Genomic DNA, 17,454 nt, shown 5'->3' with positions numbered 1-17,454 from the left:
TCACCTGCAAACAGCCTTGGAAATGCCAGGTTGGATGCTATAGGACTATCATATCTCTGGAGGCTGTGAAGATGGTTCCAATTCCTGTGCCTGGTTGCATCTTCAGCCTGGCACAAAGCAGACATTAGAAGGGACGAATGGATGTTGTTACTCCATCACATGCCTCCTGATCCCAGAGACAGAACCTTTCCCTCAGCTCTCTTCATCTGAGAGAGATTCTGTGCTGCTCGCTGTGGATCTGCAGCTTCCTACACTATAATTTACTCTGCCCTCTGCTAATCCCTTGCTGTTGCCATGGTTCCCTTCGGCAGCCCTCACACTACCTCCCCTGCTGGGTGGCAGCCCCTCCACATGGTACTATTTGTCTTCTCTAACTCCTCGCGCACTTGTTCACCTTGAGGGAGAAAAACAAAACAACAAAACCTGGCCTTTTAGACACATCCCTGTTCCATTAGGACATGTTGTTTCAGTGTCAAAAAAACATAAAGTAACAACATGCCAGGTAAAAATCCTCTGGTCTTTGGTGCTCCCTGGATGCTAAATAATTATGGTTTGCTTCTTCACATTTCAAAACTTACGGATAATCACTTTCAAACATAGAAGTATGAGGAGTCCGAAAGCCTGGATTGACACACTGGTCTAGTCAGTACCTGCTATATACCAGGCAGTGCAAAGGCACTGGGCATGTGAAGACGGACCTATAGTCTTAATTCGCAAAGTATGAGCCCGGGAGTGGGAGAGTAATCAAAGGTAAAGGGGTAGATAGAACGGACTGTGATGCAGGGTGAGATGGAACTGTAATTATATAAGATGGGCTAGGTGCTATTTGTCAACAGATGGAAAACACTTACTTAGTTGGGGGAGGGGAGTGTTAGAAATTTTTCCAGAAACTGAGATGTTCCACATGAGTCTTAGATCAGAGTACAAAGCCCACCTCACAGAAGGAACTGCCTGTACTACAGCATGGGGGTGGCACACGGCTTGGCCAGGAGCAACACTCAAACCAAGAATGTTTCCAGAAGTGACAAAGAAAGAGGTAGAGAACACTGTATCTTCATGGGCCCTGTAGCCACTGCCAAGGTCTGGCTTTTTTTATGAGGGCAATAATGGGAAAAGGTTGAAAGGTTTTTAATAAAGAGTTGTGGCCAGATTTTTGCTATAGAGATTTTTTTCTCTGACAAAAGTGCAAAAGAGATTGAAAGCAGGTCAGATAGACAAACTGAGGTTTATTTTCAGATCAGATGGTTTACATACTTTTCTCAAAAATCATAAACAAAAATACTATGTAAAAAGAGAACAGAAGATAATGCAATGAATATAACAGTGTCTCTCATATGTAAAGATCTGAAAAAATTCCAGAAAACACTAATAATGTAAAAAAAATTGTCAGATGATTTGAAATTCACAGAAAGAAGAGATATGGGCAGTAAGAAAGAAAAAATGTTTCAGCATTGATATATTAAAAATCTAAAACAATTGCAAGTCACTGGTTTTATCCCCATCAGACTGGAAAGGATGGAGTAAGCAGACATTTTGACACTAATGTTAGTAATGAAAAATAATGAAATCTTTCTGAAAGCAATTTTACAACAAGTATCGAGAGTCTCCAAAAATACGATATCTGTCAACCTAGGAATTCCACCCTTTAATTCTAAGAAAATATTACAGATGCAAAGATTCATACACCAAACATTCAATGTAGGATAATTTACAACATAAAAGTGGGAAACAACATAGATATTCAATAATAGCAGGGTAGCTAAATATAAAATAGGGTAGCCTTGCAATAGACTAGTATGTGACCCTTAAAAATCAAAAGAAGAAAGTGTTCCTACATATTAAATATGAAATAATAAATATGTTTACATATTAAACATGAAAATAAACTGATTTCTCCATGACACAAAATTGCTTTCACAGCATAATGCCAGTAATTTATATGTATATCTGTGTTTGTATCAATGAATGAATACTAGTTAGATAGAAAGTTAAACATTAACAAAGGGCTGAAAAAACAAAGGGAAATATATCAAATTGTCAATAATCATTATTATCTTTATTAGAAGTTTTCTGTATTTAAAAACAACTCATAGTACTTTAAGTTACTTTTATAATAACACAGCAAAAAGAAGTTAAGAGAAAAATCATAAATGATTAATATCATAGTAACCAAACTAGAGAATCTCAATAAAGCAGGTTTACTTTAAAAACTTTACATAGAGTCTAGTACAATTATGGAATTTATTATCCCAAGCGGTACAGATTGAAAATAAAATAAATTTAAAATTGTTTTAGGTGCATTTCTGACGAAAGACTGCAACATAGAAAAACGTTAGGATTTAATTTGTGGTGTAAGCTTTTTCCCCTTGCAGAAAACAATCCTGCAACAGATGGACCACTGTTCTGACTCAGCCAGGAGGAATGTCACGTTTTCCTTCTGCCTCAAGATACTGACATGTGTTACCTTCTGTGTCATAGAAATACTAATTTCAGTGACTAGCTTAAAAAAGAACATGCTAGAGACTCCCAAAAGCATCACTCGCATTCTTAAGAAAAAACATGCATTATATATGATATAAACCAATTTTTTCCATCTTCTCCATTTAATGAGCAATTCTAGTTGTTTCTCCTTATTCACTCTGCTCAAGCAGAATCACGGTCTCTGGAGTATAATGCTCAGGAAGGAGTAGCATTTACAACTTCAGAACGGGCTCCTTTGGGCCACACCGCCCAATTTGGAAAAGGCTTTTCCACCTTTAAATTCATTTGTTGTCTGAGTCAGTAGAAATTCTCAATTGAGCAAATCAGCTCCAACTTTAATAATTACTCAGATTCCTGGAACACTTTTATACAAATGCATCTTCAGCTGCTTACTTGACTAAGTTATAAAAATTCTATAAAACATACCAGTCATGTGAGTCTACTGATTCCAGGCACCAGAATCTTCTCTGAAATATCAGAGAGGTTCAAGTGATCCATGTCAGCTTTCAGGTCCAGGTCAGGTAAAAGACCACATTTAAATCCCACCAATTTACAAGAAAGGTTCATTTCTTGTTCATGTCACACAGTGACCGGGTTCAGCTCCAGCTCTATTCCATATCTTCATTCTGACCTTCAGACAAAAAGGTTCTTTTCCAGAATGTGTCCTTTGCAAGACCAGTTGGAAGTGTAATGGCAGACCACCTGCTTAAACTTTCTGCTTAAAACCTTCTTCTTCCAGCTGTCCATGGCACATTGCATGTATTTCATTGGCTAAAACAAGTCCAATAAGCAAGGCTGATATAAGTAGGACATAAAATGTCATCCTCCTATAAGAAGGGCAGGAAGTAACTAAGATCAATACTACAATCTATCATATCAAGTATCTATATAAAATATCAACAGCAATGCATGGATGGTTTCATGAGCAAAGGCCCTGGGTAAATTGAAAACTGTTGAACCATTTGGCCCGCCCCATAAAACCCTTCCTCCACTCAATCAGGAGAGAAGTTAGAGAAGGCTGACACAGATGCAGACAGGTTCTGAAACGAGAATCTCTAAAGATTTTACTATGCAATTAAACTAAAGTATAAACACAAATTCAGAATTCTATAACATAGAATCTAATATTGGTTTCCAAGTCATCACCTTCCCCCCCGACCTACCCTTCCACTCAAGCCATCCAAGTAGCCTGGTAGCTGACACTCATTCCAGGATCTATAGATTTTATCTGGTATCTCATTTTTTACCCTGTTCCATAGATCACTTCTTTCTTTTAGGACTCTCCAATTCTGTTCCTCATGAAGCGCTGTCGAAATTCCACTAAGTACAAAGTATGTAGAATTCTTTTTATTTTCTTAACTAGAACTCCATTTCTTTCCACACACACTGCAAATTATTGTCTTCCAGCTTTACTTATTAAGCTAGAAATGGCTTTCTGTTTTGATTTGTTTTTTATGGTTTTGTTTTGTTTTGGTTTTGGTTTGCCTTCCCATTCAGCTATTTCTCTAAGACGAGCTCCACTTGCTACAGTCTTTGTCTCTGACCTTAGCTTTCTGTGCCTGTGATGAGGCAAGGCACATCTTAAAGTTGCTTGGTGGTGAAAAGAAACTTCTTGTTTGAAATCTAAGATAAAATGTACTCCCCCATTGGGTAGAAATATCTAATCCATATCATTTCCTCTGTTACATTTTTATACATGTTCCATCCCCATCTCATCTGTCCTCTCAACTCAACTGTTCCTTTCAAGCCATTTCCTACCGAATGTCATGAAGATTAGACTTTCATGATATTCATGAGACATGCTCTAATTTTGTGTGTTCCCACGAAGGCACATTTCTTGCAAATTGAAGAGAGGATCTGCCTCTTTTTGAGTTTTTTTCTTGAATAAAAATATCTTAATTGCTATCTTTATTTTTGTATCACTGCTGACAGAGCCAGTAGAAGCCAAGAAGTTACGGCTTTCTAGTGCTAGAAAACTCAGCCTATTCTGTAATACGAAGATCTAGGAAAACTTGACTTTATATTGGTACTCTATCTCATTACCATTATTTCTTATGGCAGTTAATAATACTGAATAAAATATTGTTAATCAAAATCCTATGCCTGGTCACATATTCAATGTGCCTACACACACACTTCTATTTACTATCAATTAAAGTTACATTGTTTCATCATTTAGCAATTCAATTTCTCAGATATGCCAAGAGACTTCCCAGTCACCAAAAGAAGTTCTGAGAGTGTTCCTCCTCAATATTGAGAATGTTTAGTCCTCCCAGAGATTTTCTTTAATGTGTTATATTTCTGAGAGCTTGCCTAACCCTTTTCTACAAAATAGTGCCTCCGTCAGAAAAGCACATTTCACACGTATGTCCTTATCTACCCACTCCAAAAATACAGCTTAATACCAAAACTACCGATGATCATCTCTGGCATCAAGAGTCATCTGATGGTCATGCTGCACATACCCACTGTCCTGTTCTCTATTTTGAGATAGTTTCCAACACCGCACCTGAATTCCATTCTTCGTCTAGTCCTTCCTTTCTCATTTGAACCATAAAGCATAATGAAAATTTGAACTTTTCCTCCAACCATGTTCTCCTGCTCTGATTGGATACTGAGAAACACCCCAGGCTTTTCAACCTGATTATTTTATTACTTCTACATGACTTGGATATTTTTCTTTCAAACTTGACTTGTCTGTTGAGATTCTAAACCTTGTTCTGACCCTCCAGTTTGGCGGGAGGACTTAGATCTTCATGTCAGTTTCATGAGGGAGCTCTGTCTACTGATCCAACTTAAGCCCTGTTTCTGAATCCCAGTGACCTCTCCTGCCCCAAACCCACCCACTTCAGTGAACATTTTCCTCTGAATGACTCAGAAGAAAGGAATGAAACGATGACCCCACTACTGACTAACATTGTCAAAATATGCTTTGGATGTAAGTGTGATGTGGTGTGTGTGTGTGTGTGTGTGTGTGTGTATCATTATATAATATTCACTTGTTTAATAATTTGGAAGCTTTGATTTAGACTTTGGTTTTAACCTGCATTAAATATTGTTCAGATTTTCTAATGATTTTGATCCATGAAAATAAACTGATTTCTCCATTACTTTTAGATGGTCCAGTAGTCTATACAGCATACTTAAAAATGGAGCACAGTGATGAGAATATTAAATTCTGGATGGCCTGTGAAACCTATAAGAAAACTGCCTCACGGTGGAGCAGAATTTCTAGGGCAAAAAAAACTTTATAAGATTTACATCCAGCCACAGTCCCCTAGAGAGGTAACTACATGACAGTGATGGCTAATGGAAATCAGTATATCCCGGGGAGGGCGCTAAGATCTCTCAAGCACACACATGTACCAGGCACTTCATATCCAGTATCTCCTACTATGCTACAAACTCAATATTGTTGACCTTATTTTACAGATAAGAAGCCTGAGAATCTGAGAAGTTAATTAGCTTGTTCGGTGTCACAGAGCAGATAAGTGAGAGAGTTAGGATTCAAAGTTAAGCCTGTCGGGCCCCAGATCTTCTTCTCACTAAATTATCCTAATTTCTGGGAGAGTTTCTTTAAAAAGAGATAGAGAGAGAGAGAGAGAAAAGGAGAAGAAGTCCTTGTAAAGAAGAATCGACTTTGCTGGAAGGAACTATAGATACCATACACTGGTATGTTAAATACCCCAGTGGTTTGGGAAAAGTCTGTGCCTCCACACCAAACTCACTGCTCACCTCAGTTCCAAACCAGCCAATCAGCAAACATTCCCACTGATATTTCTGCCAATCATTTACAACGGCCTCAAGAAAATAGAGAGTCATGAGGGCATGAAACACTGGGACCCCTCCTGGTAGAGAGAGAATAAGGAATGAAAATTCTTGTCAAGGGATAAAGGTGGACAATGATATATGAGATTCCCATCTCACAGGACAGTCATACATTATTGACTTGTTCCTCAAAACTCTTATCCGGAAAATACTTGGTTTATTGAAATAACCACTTCTCTCCTTTATTTCTCCACTTGTCTTCACTCTCTTCCCATTTCAGGGTATATTCATTGAAACCAACATTCATGTCTACTAAGATAGATAAACTTTAAAATAGCACCAACTTCCCTTTCCTTAAAAGAGACCTTCATCTCATAAACTTCCTTGTTTGTAGACTCCACTAACAAACCAGTGCATCTAAGTAAGCAATGGTTTCCGAGATTCCTTGGTCTTGGGCTGTGTGTTTTCTGTTTTGTTTTGTTTTTTAACCTGGGATAGGAAGGTGGATGTTTGGTTTTAAAAAAGCAAAGTTTGTCTCTTAAAAGTTTTTTTTGGATATCTACAGAATTTCAGAAAAAATTACCTTTTTCCAGTAAATAAAAGGGGGGGAGGGGAAAAAATTAAACCTTTCCATTATGGTTTCTATCTTCAATTATACCTACTTATGCTCTGCATGCAATTTCACTTTTCAGATTAACATTGACAGTTCAACAAGAGAAACTATCTTCAGGAATATTCAAGAACCCACTCAAACGTGTTTTGAAGAGGCTCAAAGGATAGTGTATATGCACATGGAAAGGGATTCCTATCCCAGATTTCTAAAGTCAGAAATGTACCAGAGACTTTTGAAGACTATTCCGTCCAACAACAATTCCTAACTATCACTCAAAAGTATAAATTGAAAATGGTGTATTGAAAGTGCTGGCTTTGTTTCTTTAATTAACACATACACACACACACACACACACACACACACACCATCACACACTTACAATCAGAAATAGAAGAGGAATGAAATAGAAGAAATCAAATTGCATATTAATTTCTTCTCATTCTCAAAGAAAAACAGATCCCCAAAGGGATGGACTCTTGAACAGTTATAACATGAAAAACACAGTTTATGGCTTGCCTATGTAGCTCATGTAACATATAGGAAAAATGAAGGCCTTCATAACACCAATATTATGAAGTTTTTACTACAGTAGTCAATAATGATGGTTTCTTATTAGTGAAATTTTGTTGTCATAATGCACAGATCAGTTCTTTAAAAACTGTAGCTATATGAGCTGTCTCTAGCGTGAGTGTATTGTACAGATGGAGTGCTTGTAATAACTTCAGTTAGTAGACAAACTTAGTATATGAAGTACAATCAATGGTCTAATATTATGAGTAATATAAAAAGTTGTGTCTTGAGAGATATTTTATCTGTGAAATTTTCCTATTCATAATTAAACTTCTATATCATATATATCTTCTACATGTGAAAAATTGCTGATGATTCTAAGCTATTAATAATGTATAAAATTCTTCATTTATTTGTATATTGATATAAGGGTAGAAAACTTAGTTCCTATATTTTAAGTATTGTTTCCTCACAATGTGAATTTATCATGGTCCTGATAATCAATAAATCTAAATATAAACTAAAGTCTTATAAATCCATGCTTTTACGATTGTCATATGATCTCCCTGATACAAAGAATTTGAGAGGCAATGTGGGGGTTTGGGGGGTAAGGAAGGAAAAAAGGAAACAAGATGGGATGGGGAGGGAGACAAACCATAAGAGACTCTTAATCTCACAAAACAAACTGAGGGTTCCTGGGGGGGAGCGGGGGAGGGAGAAGGTGGTTGGGTTATGGACATTGGGGAGAGTATGCGATATGGTGAGTGCTGTGAAGTGTGTAAACCTGGTGATTCACAGACCTGTACCCCTGGGGCTAATAATACATTATATGTCAATAAAAAATAAAAAATTAAAAATAAATCTATGCTTTTTTTTCCAAAGACACAATGAAGTTATTTTTCCAGCAAAAGACTATTTTTTGCCTATCCTCTCATAGCAGTTTCTTAGAGTTTGTTAGGAGATTCCAGAGGAAGCAAGTCATAGCTACTTGACTTGTTTGTTTAGCATATAGCATAGCGTATAAACATTACACACAGATGGATAAATATTCTGTTTTTGATGAAGAACAAAATACATAGAATATTTAATATCATTTTGCCAAAGAATTAACTCAAGGACAATATTGTTCAAGATTTTTAATTTTACTATGAAAAGTGTTTCTCAGGTCTCAGATTTGACTAAAATAACATGACTATTTTAAGACGCCTATAAACCCATGCTGTATGACATGAAAATGAACATCAACTGCAATTCTTCTCAATCAGCAAAGGGCTATTATAACACAGAATAAATACTTGAGGGTTTATTTCTGAGAAAGTACTCAAGAAATATTTTTGTGAAGAAGTATCACTAATTAATGCAGATTCTAGCTAAAGTAGAAAGTGTTACCGCAGTGGTCCAATTTTAAGTAGCTCACTATATTTTATTTTCTCTTAAAAATACCAATATAAAAATGCGGATTGACATCTTAGAGATCTAAAGTTGATGATGATCCCTAGCTAAACAAAGGGACTGTTTTCGTGACGTAAGATCAGTATATAAGCAAAAAAAAAAAAATGTTTCCACATGTTTCAAATAGTTTCGTCTCACTCTGACAGGGAATAAATATATTTTTAGATATACATGTAGGGAGTCTTATGCATACATGGTAATACTACACATGATTGAACAGTTTCAGAAGTCCTTGAGCCCTTATCATTCAAATTGTACTAAATCAGCCTCTGATATAACTAAAAAGTGGAACTGGAATAATCAGCATTCTTTACTACTTTTCTTTCCCCTTCAGTGGGTGAATATTTGAGTTCCAATCCAGGATCAGTCTAGAACTTTCAGTTTTGGTTATATACTGATCTTACGTCCCAAATACAGTCCCTTTGTTTAGCTATCCTAGCACCTTCACCTCATGTTGGGTAAACAAGGTTGCTCATGGTAACATGAAACAAAAGGCTTTGGACTGAGATACAAAGCAACTGAATTAGTGTCTGCTCACTCACCTGATGTCATTGTACGTTTAGTACCAGTAGGTCTTATTCTCCTCATCTATCAAATAAAGGGGTGGGACTAGTTGATTTGACTGAGCCACACACAGTGTGTGCTTTATTACATACCATTACTAAGGTATTCATTATTCTTTTTCTCTGTAACAAGCTTGGATTCATTTTGTAATTCCTCCAAAATGTTTTGATTAGGAAGTGGATAAAAAACACCTTGGCATTTAATGTTGGTTGGGGAATTCTGAAATTTTTTACTTTGGAACAGAGAACTTAAACTGCTATCTTTTCAAGAATTCTATGTGGTAGTATGTGTTTTATGTTAGTAATTGTTAAAATAGCTTTCAGATCATTTTAGCCTAATAATATACTAGGTATTTTACATTTTCCTTAGCATATTTATTAAAACAATTCAAAAATTGATTATACTTCTCAGACACTATAAGGGTATGTCCACATTAACACATGTTTACATGGTATGAGTGCTTTGAAATTAATAAGCTAAAACATATTGTTAGAGTTCTGATATCAGAACCTGACAATATTTATTATTTTTTTCTTTCTTAGACATATATTTTCAAACTCTAGAGATATATGAGATAAGCCTTCAGTGTATCTGCCCAAAAATAAAATCTTATCTTCTCCCAAGAAGACAGTGACAGAAATTTGTACAATTCAGATTCAAATATCTTGGCAGAGATGAACACTTTCCTATTTATAATTCATCAGTCACACCATAGTTTCATTGGCTGCAAAAGACTTTTTACCAATTTTAGAAGAACGATTACAAGAAAGAGATATGTAAAGCTTTCTCCAAAGACATAATAGGGTGTGATTTGAAGAAAATCCCAAGATACCACTGCCCAAAAATATCTCCCCCATATCTAGGACCTGAAATTCCCGTCACTGGTTATAGAAGATGAAAAATGGGATTTAAATTCAAGCTGTAAGTGAAGAATGAAACACTTGTGTTGATACTATACCTGTTGCCTAGCAGAAAGCAAGATTCAGGAAAATAGAATGTAGGCCTATAGGGTGGCCTAAAAAAATAGACTGAAAGAACAAAGATATTTGGGTAACCAGAAGTCACCAGATACCAAATAGGACATGAAAGTTGGGGGACACAAATGGAAAGATTGCTTATTAAAATCTTCCTATGTTGCTAGTAGAAAACCAAAGGACAGAGGGGTTTCACTTAAAAAGGAGGTATTCTAAAATGCTAATTATACATTTTTGTGGAAAAAAAATTAGTAGCATTCCTATAGAAATAAATGAGTGAGTATTAAACTCTTCAGTAAATAGTATTTATAGAGGCGTTCGTTGAACAAAACTTTACCTAGCTCCTATCAAGTACAGGTATCGTACCTGCAATCCTTAATTAGGTGAAGCCTCTGTTCTCATGGGTGTGTGCACTGATAATTAAAATGCAAAATAATAATCCAAAATAATATTGGCCAAGGTTGACATGTGCAGAGTGCGGTGGAGTCCCAAAAGAAGCATCTACTTCTACCACCACAGAATTTAGAAAGAAAATAAGAGGTGAGGTGTAAGATGATTCTTGAAGAACAATGAAAAGATCACTCAGAGGTAAGAAGAAAACAGAGTAGATTGGAACAAGGGTAGAAAAAGGGAAATCTCATTGCAATTAAGAAGTTTTAAAAGATGGTTGGAGGCTCTAGGATCACACCAATTTCAGTCCAAATCCTGGCTCCAACATTTAGCAGCTGTGCGAATTTAGGGAACTGTTTAATCTCTCTGAACTTTGTTTTTTCTTCACCTATAAAATGATAATAGCAAAACATGAGTACCATCTAACTCCTGGGCTTTTATCTAGTCACATGCATATAAGTTCCTGTGCTCAATAAAATTGAACCATTTTATTAGTAACTGTAAAAGCTCAGATGAGAGACAATGATAGTCTAAGCTAGGCAAATGGGGGAAACAGAGGGAGAAATTGAGAACAGGTCAGATACAGGGAATGATCAGCGTTGATCCAAAGTTTCTAATTTGAGCATCAGGGTAAGTACAGGATGCCCTTATTTGAAAAAAGCAGCTCAGGATGAGCAGGTTTGGGAAACAGGTTGAGCATGAGGTGCCTACATGCCGTAAGTGGGATTCCAGAGCAGAAATGTAGATCTGGGAATTGTTAGCACAACCGACTCGATGACCAGAAGAGATCTTGTAGTGAAGCTGTGCAGGACAGACAGCAAAAACCCAAAAGACCCACTCAAGCCTTAATTTAAGGAACAAGATAATATATTAATAACACTTAAATTCTCATTGGTAGCTCGTCACATCATATCTAGTAATTATAATGACTATTTATTGAGTTTTACTATGGATACTATACTAATAGTATCCACTATTTACTATAGTGGATACTATGCTAAGTATTTGGAAACATTATTCACTCATTCAATAAATAATTATTAAGCATCTGCCATATACCAATATGGTTGTCAGAGATAGGGAGTCACCAACAGACCAAGCAGTATACATGTCTGCCCTCAAGGAGCTTACATTGTCTTTATGTCATAAAATAGTAGTCATAGAAGGTCATATTGGCTATAAAGAAAAAACAACATAATAGGATAGAGAGTAGCAAGATAGGAGGTGTGGATGTTCTGGAAAAAGCAATCAAGGAATCCTCCCTCCATATTCATGTGCTCCTCTCTTTTGACAAGCCTAATCAAGGGTGAGGAATCTGAGCTCTTGAGAAGTTAAATAACTTTCAGTATCTCTCACTAGAACTAGGATTTTTCTAACTCTAATACCTCAATCATCTAGTGCCTTAATCAGTATAATCAAGATAATCATATCATATAACTCAATAACATTAATCATTTTAAGTACAACCTCCCACAAACAAGCTAAATAGAAAGTAAGTGTGCAATGATCTAATATATAAAAATATGCATTCAAATTTAAAATGTCATTACTATACAGACCATTTTAATATGAAAGATCACTATGAAAACTATCTCTAGTTACTGCTACTAAACCCATGAAAATTGGTTTAAAACGCCCTCAGTGCTTGGGTCTCTGTTAGAAAGAAGGATTTTCAAGCAACTGACGTAATGATGCCCATGTTCCAGTAATAGGTCGAAACATCTTCTGTTTAGTTGGCAACTATGTTGCTTAAACCTGGTATTGAAACACACACATTATTTATGGGTGAGAGGGGAAGGCGACTGCAGAGGATCCAAGCTACCAGCCTGCCAAGAGGTTGGAGGTCATGGTCCTCACCATGCAACAACTCACGGCGGTCCCTGTTATCCTGGATGAAAAATGAGCAGGAAACCCAGGACCAGGGCCATGGCCATAGTCCGTCAGTGCTAACTGCCTGTATCTTCAGATTGTGATCCTGAAGGAACAGCTATGGGCAAATAGTGAAAAAATGTCATAAGAAGCACCAAAGCCAAAGAAATAAAGTGATGAAAGAATCTAAAATGCATGGCCAAGGAGTTTGGAGAAAATAAAAAAGGAAATCATAAAAGCATTTTATTTAACTTTAATAAGCAACATCTTTCTCATCTAAGGTGGTTTTTATCTGCCAGCCATACACATAGCAGCCACTTTTATCTCCCAGCCATACACATAGCAACCCCCCAATATCTAATACCTGCTATTGCTGCCTGGCCCTCCAGTTCTGCTTAAAATGTGGAACCAGTCACTTAGGGCTTAGATCTTTTATCCAAGTATAAATTAGTATGTTTATAAAAAGGATTCGATCAGTGGCATTTTCTTTTTTTTTTTTTTTTAAGATTGTATATATTTATTTGCCAGAGAAAGAGAGAGAGCACAAGCAGGGGGAGTGCAGACTGGGGGAGAAGCAGACTCCCCACCGGGCAAGGAACCTGATGCAGGACTTGATCCCTTGACCCTGGCATCATGACCTGAGCTGAGAGTGGGTGCTTAACTGACTGAGCCACCCAGGCATCCCGATCAGTGGCACTTTCAAATTTTAGCAGTCTATGAGCCCTAGAAAGAATAATTCATTTTCATTATTTTACTTGAGCCTCCAAACATCCTACGAGGATGCATTTTCATCCTCAGGACACAGAGGGGAAGAGTGACAGGACCCAAAGTGTAGGGTATTTGCTGCTCCCTGGGCCAGTGCTCAAGGGGTGAGATTCAGGCTGGCAAATACAAACCCAGTAGCAGCGGGGATAAGGGAGACTTGTCTGCGGGAGGACGGCATAAGTAAGTGCGCTGATGCATTCAGACATGCGGACCACAGTCCCTGGCCCAGTGCTATGATCCTTGAAAGGGAGTTAATGAAGACAGGGATTGTGCTTTTAGAAAGTAATGGCTTATGAGAATCAAAAAGGAAGGAAGAGTTCACATGCAAGGGAAAAACAAATGAAATATGTAAGGGGAAAGAGAGGGAGTAGGAGTGTAAACCAGGCAGCAGCAGCCTCAGGTGTCACATGCTAGAAGAGGGGAAAGAGAAATGAAGAAATCAGCACCTTGCCTGCTGAGCGCGCTAGGATAGTAAAAAAGCACGTGTCATGATAAACACCCTTCGTTAGAGAGCTTCCATTCTTAATAAGGGAAAGGAAACTTTCCAATGCAAGGAAAGAATATGCCAGATCTATAAACATCCTTAGTTTGCAACTTACACTTTAAAAGGAACGGCATACAGAGAGCGGTGGGCAAATCTGGATAACTTGACTTCTTGACAGGACAACAGCTCATCTTGCTGCTTCTAATTAATAACACACTTAGCTGTATCAGACACTTCAATGTGCTTCTCTGAGAGCACTTGTAACTGAGCTCTTTCTCACCAGCCTCTACGGGTGAGAAGAACGAGAAAAGACGGGTAAGGTAAATATAGTCCGTCCGTATGCCATAACACTATCTGATAGCACCCCGGACGCTAGGTGATTCATAAGCAAGCTACCTCCCAAGCAGCTAGACCTAAAATTGGAGCGTATGTGCTAGCTCAGATTTTATGTTTCAGTTTGGCAGTTTGTTTCTAGGGTTGCCACAAAGGAAGGTGGTTATTATTAGCTTAAAGCTTTGGTGAAAGGTGTCATCAATGCTTATTCTTTGAGAAGAGAAAACAAAAAGGATTCTGAGGTTCTGTTTTCAGGAATAAAACTTGGACGCTACAAGGTGCCAGGCACCGTGATAGTCATTTTGCATTTCTTATCTCACTCAAGTCTCACAATAAACGTGCAAAGAAGTTATTATTAACTACATTTTAACCTTGAGAAAGCTGAGGTTCAGAGAGATTAAAAACTTGTCTCAGTTCACTCAAGGAACAAGAAACCAAGAAACAAAGCCAGCAGTAAAATTAAGAACTTTCTAGCTCACATCCATGCTCTTCCCATAAATCAAATGAAGTTTTGCTTATTAAAGGCCAAAACTGCAACTTTTCTCAGTCACACACTTGCAAATCAGCCTCTGACATTGAGGGAACTCTCCTGTGACTAAGTAATGACTGGTCTCCTTGAGGGATCTCAAATGGGCTCTTGTTATCCTTCAAAGGACACCATAATGATGGCTGCAGACATCTATCCTAAAGATACGCAATACAGAAAATTCTTTCTGTGAAATAAGTAACGGCTATTGCAATGTGCACTTTAAGAAAAAAAAAATCGTAAAGACCTAATTTTATTTTATTTTTGTTAAAAATTTTATTTATTTACTTGAAGGAAAGAAAGAGAGAGGGCATGAGAGGGGAGAGGGTCAGAGGGAGAAGCAGACTCCCTGCTGAGCAGGGAGCCCGATGTGGGACTGAATCCTGGGACTCCAGGATCATGACCTGAGCTGAAGGCAGTCGTTTAACCAAATGAGCCACCCAGATACCCACGACCTAATTTTAAAAGACATTACTGTCTTCAGTAACTCCCTAACATGTAATGCACTTTTCTCAGGGAGAAGACATGGTGTCATTTCCTGCACATGTAATGCACTCCCAAATCATTCAGACCAACTGAAGTGAATAATCTGAATATTCTGAAATGAATGATCACTGAGATAAGAGAAAGATGCCGAGAACTCGTCCAGGTGCCTCTTGCTAAGCTCGCCATGTCCAGACTAGTTTCCTCTCCCCTACTCGAGCATCATCGATCCTGTATGTTCCCCCAGCCTACATCTCTTACCTGAACTCCAGACCTTCTCTATGCAATGCCACCACATTTGGGGATCACTTATGGTTTACCACAGTGATGGTGTACCCTGGTATCATCACTCATCCTTGATGACTCAGAAGAATGAATCCCATTTTTCAGATGAAGAAATCATTACTTCCCTAAAATCACAAACTGAACAAGGGACGGAACCCCATGACAATCCAAGCCCAGGTCTTCGTGATTCTTGTTGATTCCTGTTTCTCCAGCCCTCGCTGCCTCCTCTCAGCAAAACCCCGGGTACCCCTATGGTATTCCAGAGCTCTCTCAATTTTTTGCATCTAGAACTGAATGCATCGTTTCTTCTTGTAATTCATCTCTGCTTCTTTTCCTTCCTGTATTCTTTCTCAGAATGGATGGCACCACTTATCACCTGTAATATAATTGCATGTTCAGTTGCCTACCCTTCCATTAAACTCTCAGTTACCTTTATGTGCCAAGAATCTGTCAGCCTGGCAAATCGTTTATTTTTTTTTAAGATTTTATTTATTTATTTGACAGACAGAGATCACAAGTAGGCAGAGAGGCAGGCAGAGAGAGAGAGAGGAGGAAACAGGCTCCCTGATGAGCAGAGAGCCTGATGCAGGGCTTGATCCCAAGACCCTGGAATCATGACCTGAGCCGAAGGCAGAGGCTTTAAGCCATTGAGCCACCCAGGGGCCCCCTGGCAAATCGTTTAAAACACACTTAATATCTAAATATTTGCTACCCAGCCACCTTAGTCAGAACCCAGGAAGTTCATCCAAGATTCATCCCTTTCCTTCAGCCCCCAAGACCAGTTAACAAACAAGTTTTGTCTGCTCTGCTTTAATTATGTCATGAAGCTGTCTTCATTTTCCATCTTGGTGGCTCCCTGAGTTCTTATTCCCACCATTCTTGCATGGATTATGAGTTTTCTTCTAAAAGATAGAAACACCCTTCTGTCTGAGGTGACCGCCATCCATAACACTACCCAGCAAATCTGATCCAATTCTTCAGTAATCCCTCATTGTCTCTACCATGATACAGGTCTCTTCCAAACTTTTACTGTAGTTAACCACTCCAATTTCATCATCTGCTTGCTCTCTCATGCTTTCTTGCCCTGGCTCTGTCTATATGTCTCTCTCACCCCCACCCACTCTCTCTCTCACATCCATCCCCCCACCCACCCCACCACCCCCACACACAGAGTGTGCTCTAACCATTACAAACTGCTTACAAGCCCTTCAAATCCACGCACCTTCTCTCCATGGTGTCATTTCCCACACATGTAATGCACTTTTCTCGTTTACTTGCCTCATAAATTCCAAATTACAAGACCAAAGCTTAATCATTTGTCATCCCTTTAAAGTCACAGCCTTCTAACACCCGTTCTCTCATGCAGAACTTCTACTCATTAAAACATGCACATCTAATTTTATATGTTCCAAATATGGAAATTCATTGCTTACATTAAATATCACCAAGTATTTTATCTTTTATTATTTTTATGTTTCAATCAATCTGACCCTCAATCCTAGGTAGCATTTGCAGCAGTTAAAAAAAAAAAGAAAGAAAGAAAGAAAAGAAAAGAAGAAAAAAGTGAGATATTAACCAAGATGTTTTACTTGCATTTCTATGACCCTGCCCTATTTTGTGAGCAACAAACAGTAGCTCAAGGGAGCACTTAGAAAGGGCACAGAAAGCAAATGGTCAGTCTTGACTTTTGAATTATAAAATAAAGACCTGAATCTTATAGCAATAACAAAAATCTTAAGTTTTTTATTTGCAAGCATGGACTTTTCTCTACTTCAAATGGTTGTCTTGAAAAGCCAGGCATCATAGTTATGCCATTAGAAAAAAAAATTTTTTTTTTAATTTTGAATAAGGAGTGCTTGGAATCTCACTTTCCTGAAGTTTTCTAGATTTTTTATCTTTAGTATTGAAAATTTTTTATTCAAGTTTATTTCCTGTGAGTTATATCCATTTATTCACC

The 17,454-nt window shown here is 37.7% G+C and overlaps 1 protein-coding gene across 1 annotated transcript in view; it reads left to right on the top strand.

Moving 5' to 3' along the window:
- RGS13 (regulator of G protein signaling 13) overlaps nucleotides 1–8,002 on the top strand; it is a 32,532-nt gene extending 24,530 nt beyond the window's left edge. Inside the window, 3 exon segments of the mRNA XM_047705321.1 lie at nucleotides 5,599–5,720; nucleotides 5,722–5,766; nucleotides 6,942–8,002. Of these exon segments, the coding sequence (XP_047561277.1) occupies nucleotides 5,599–5,720; nucleotides 5,722–5,766; nucleotides 6,942–7,127 (353 nt within the window). The 3' untranslated portion in view covers nucleotides 7,128–8,002.
- Nucleotides 8,003–17,454: the final 9,452 nt, after the last annotated feature.

Source organism: Lutra lutra, chromosome 15, assembly GCF_902655055.1.
Source record: "Lutra lutra chromosome 15, mLutLut1.2, whole genome shotgun sequence".
NCBI classification, from domain to species: Eukaryota; Metazoa; Chordata; class Mammalia; order Carnivora; family Mustelidae; genus Lutra; species Lutra lutra.
The sequence above is the reverse complement of the archived record's forward strand: the minus strand, read 5'-3'. Positions and strand labels throughout refer to the sequence as shown.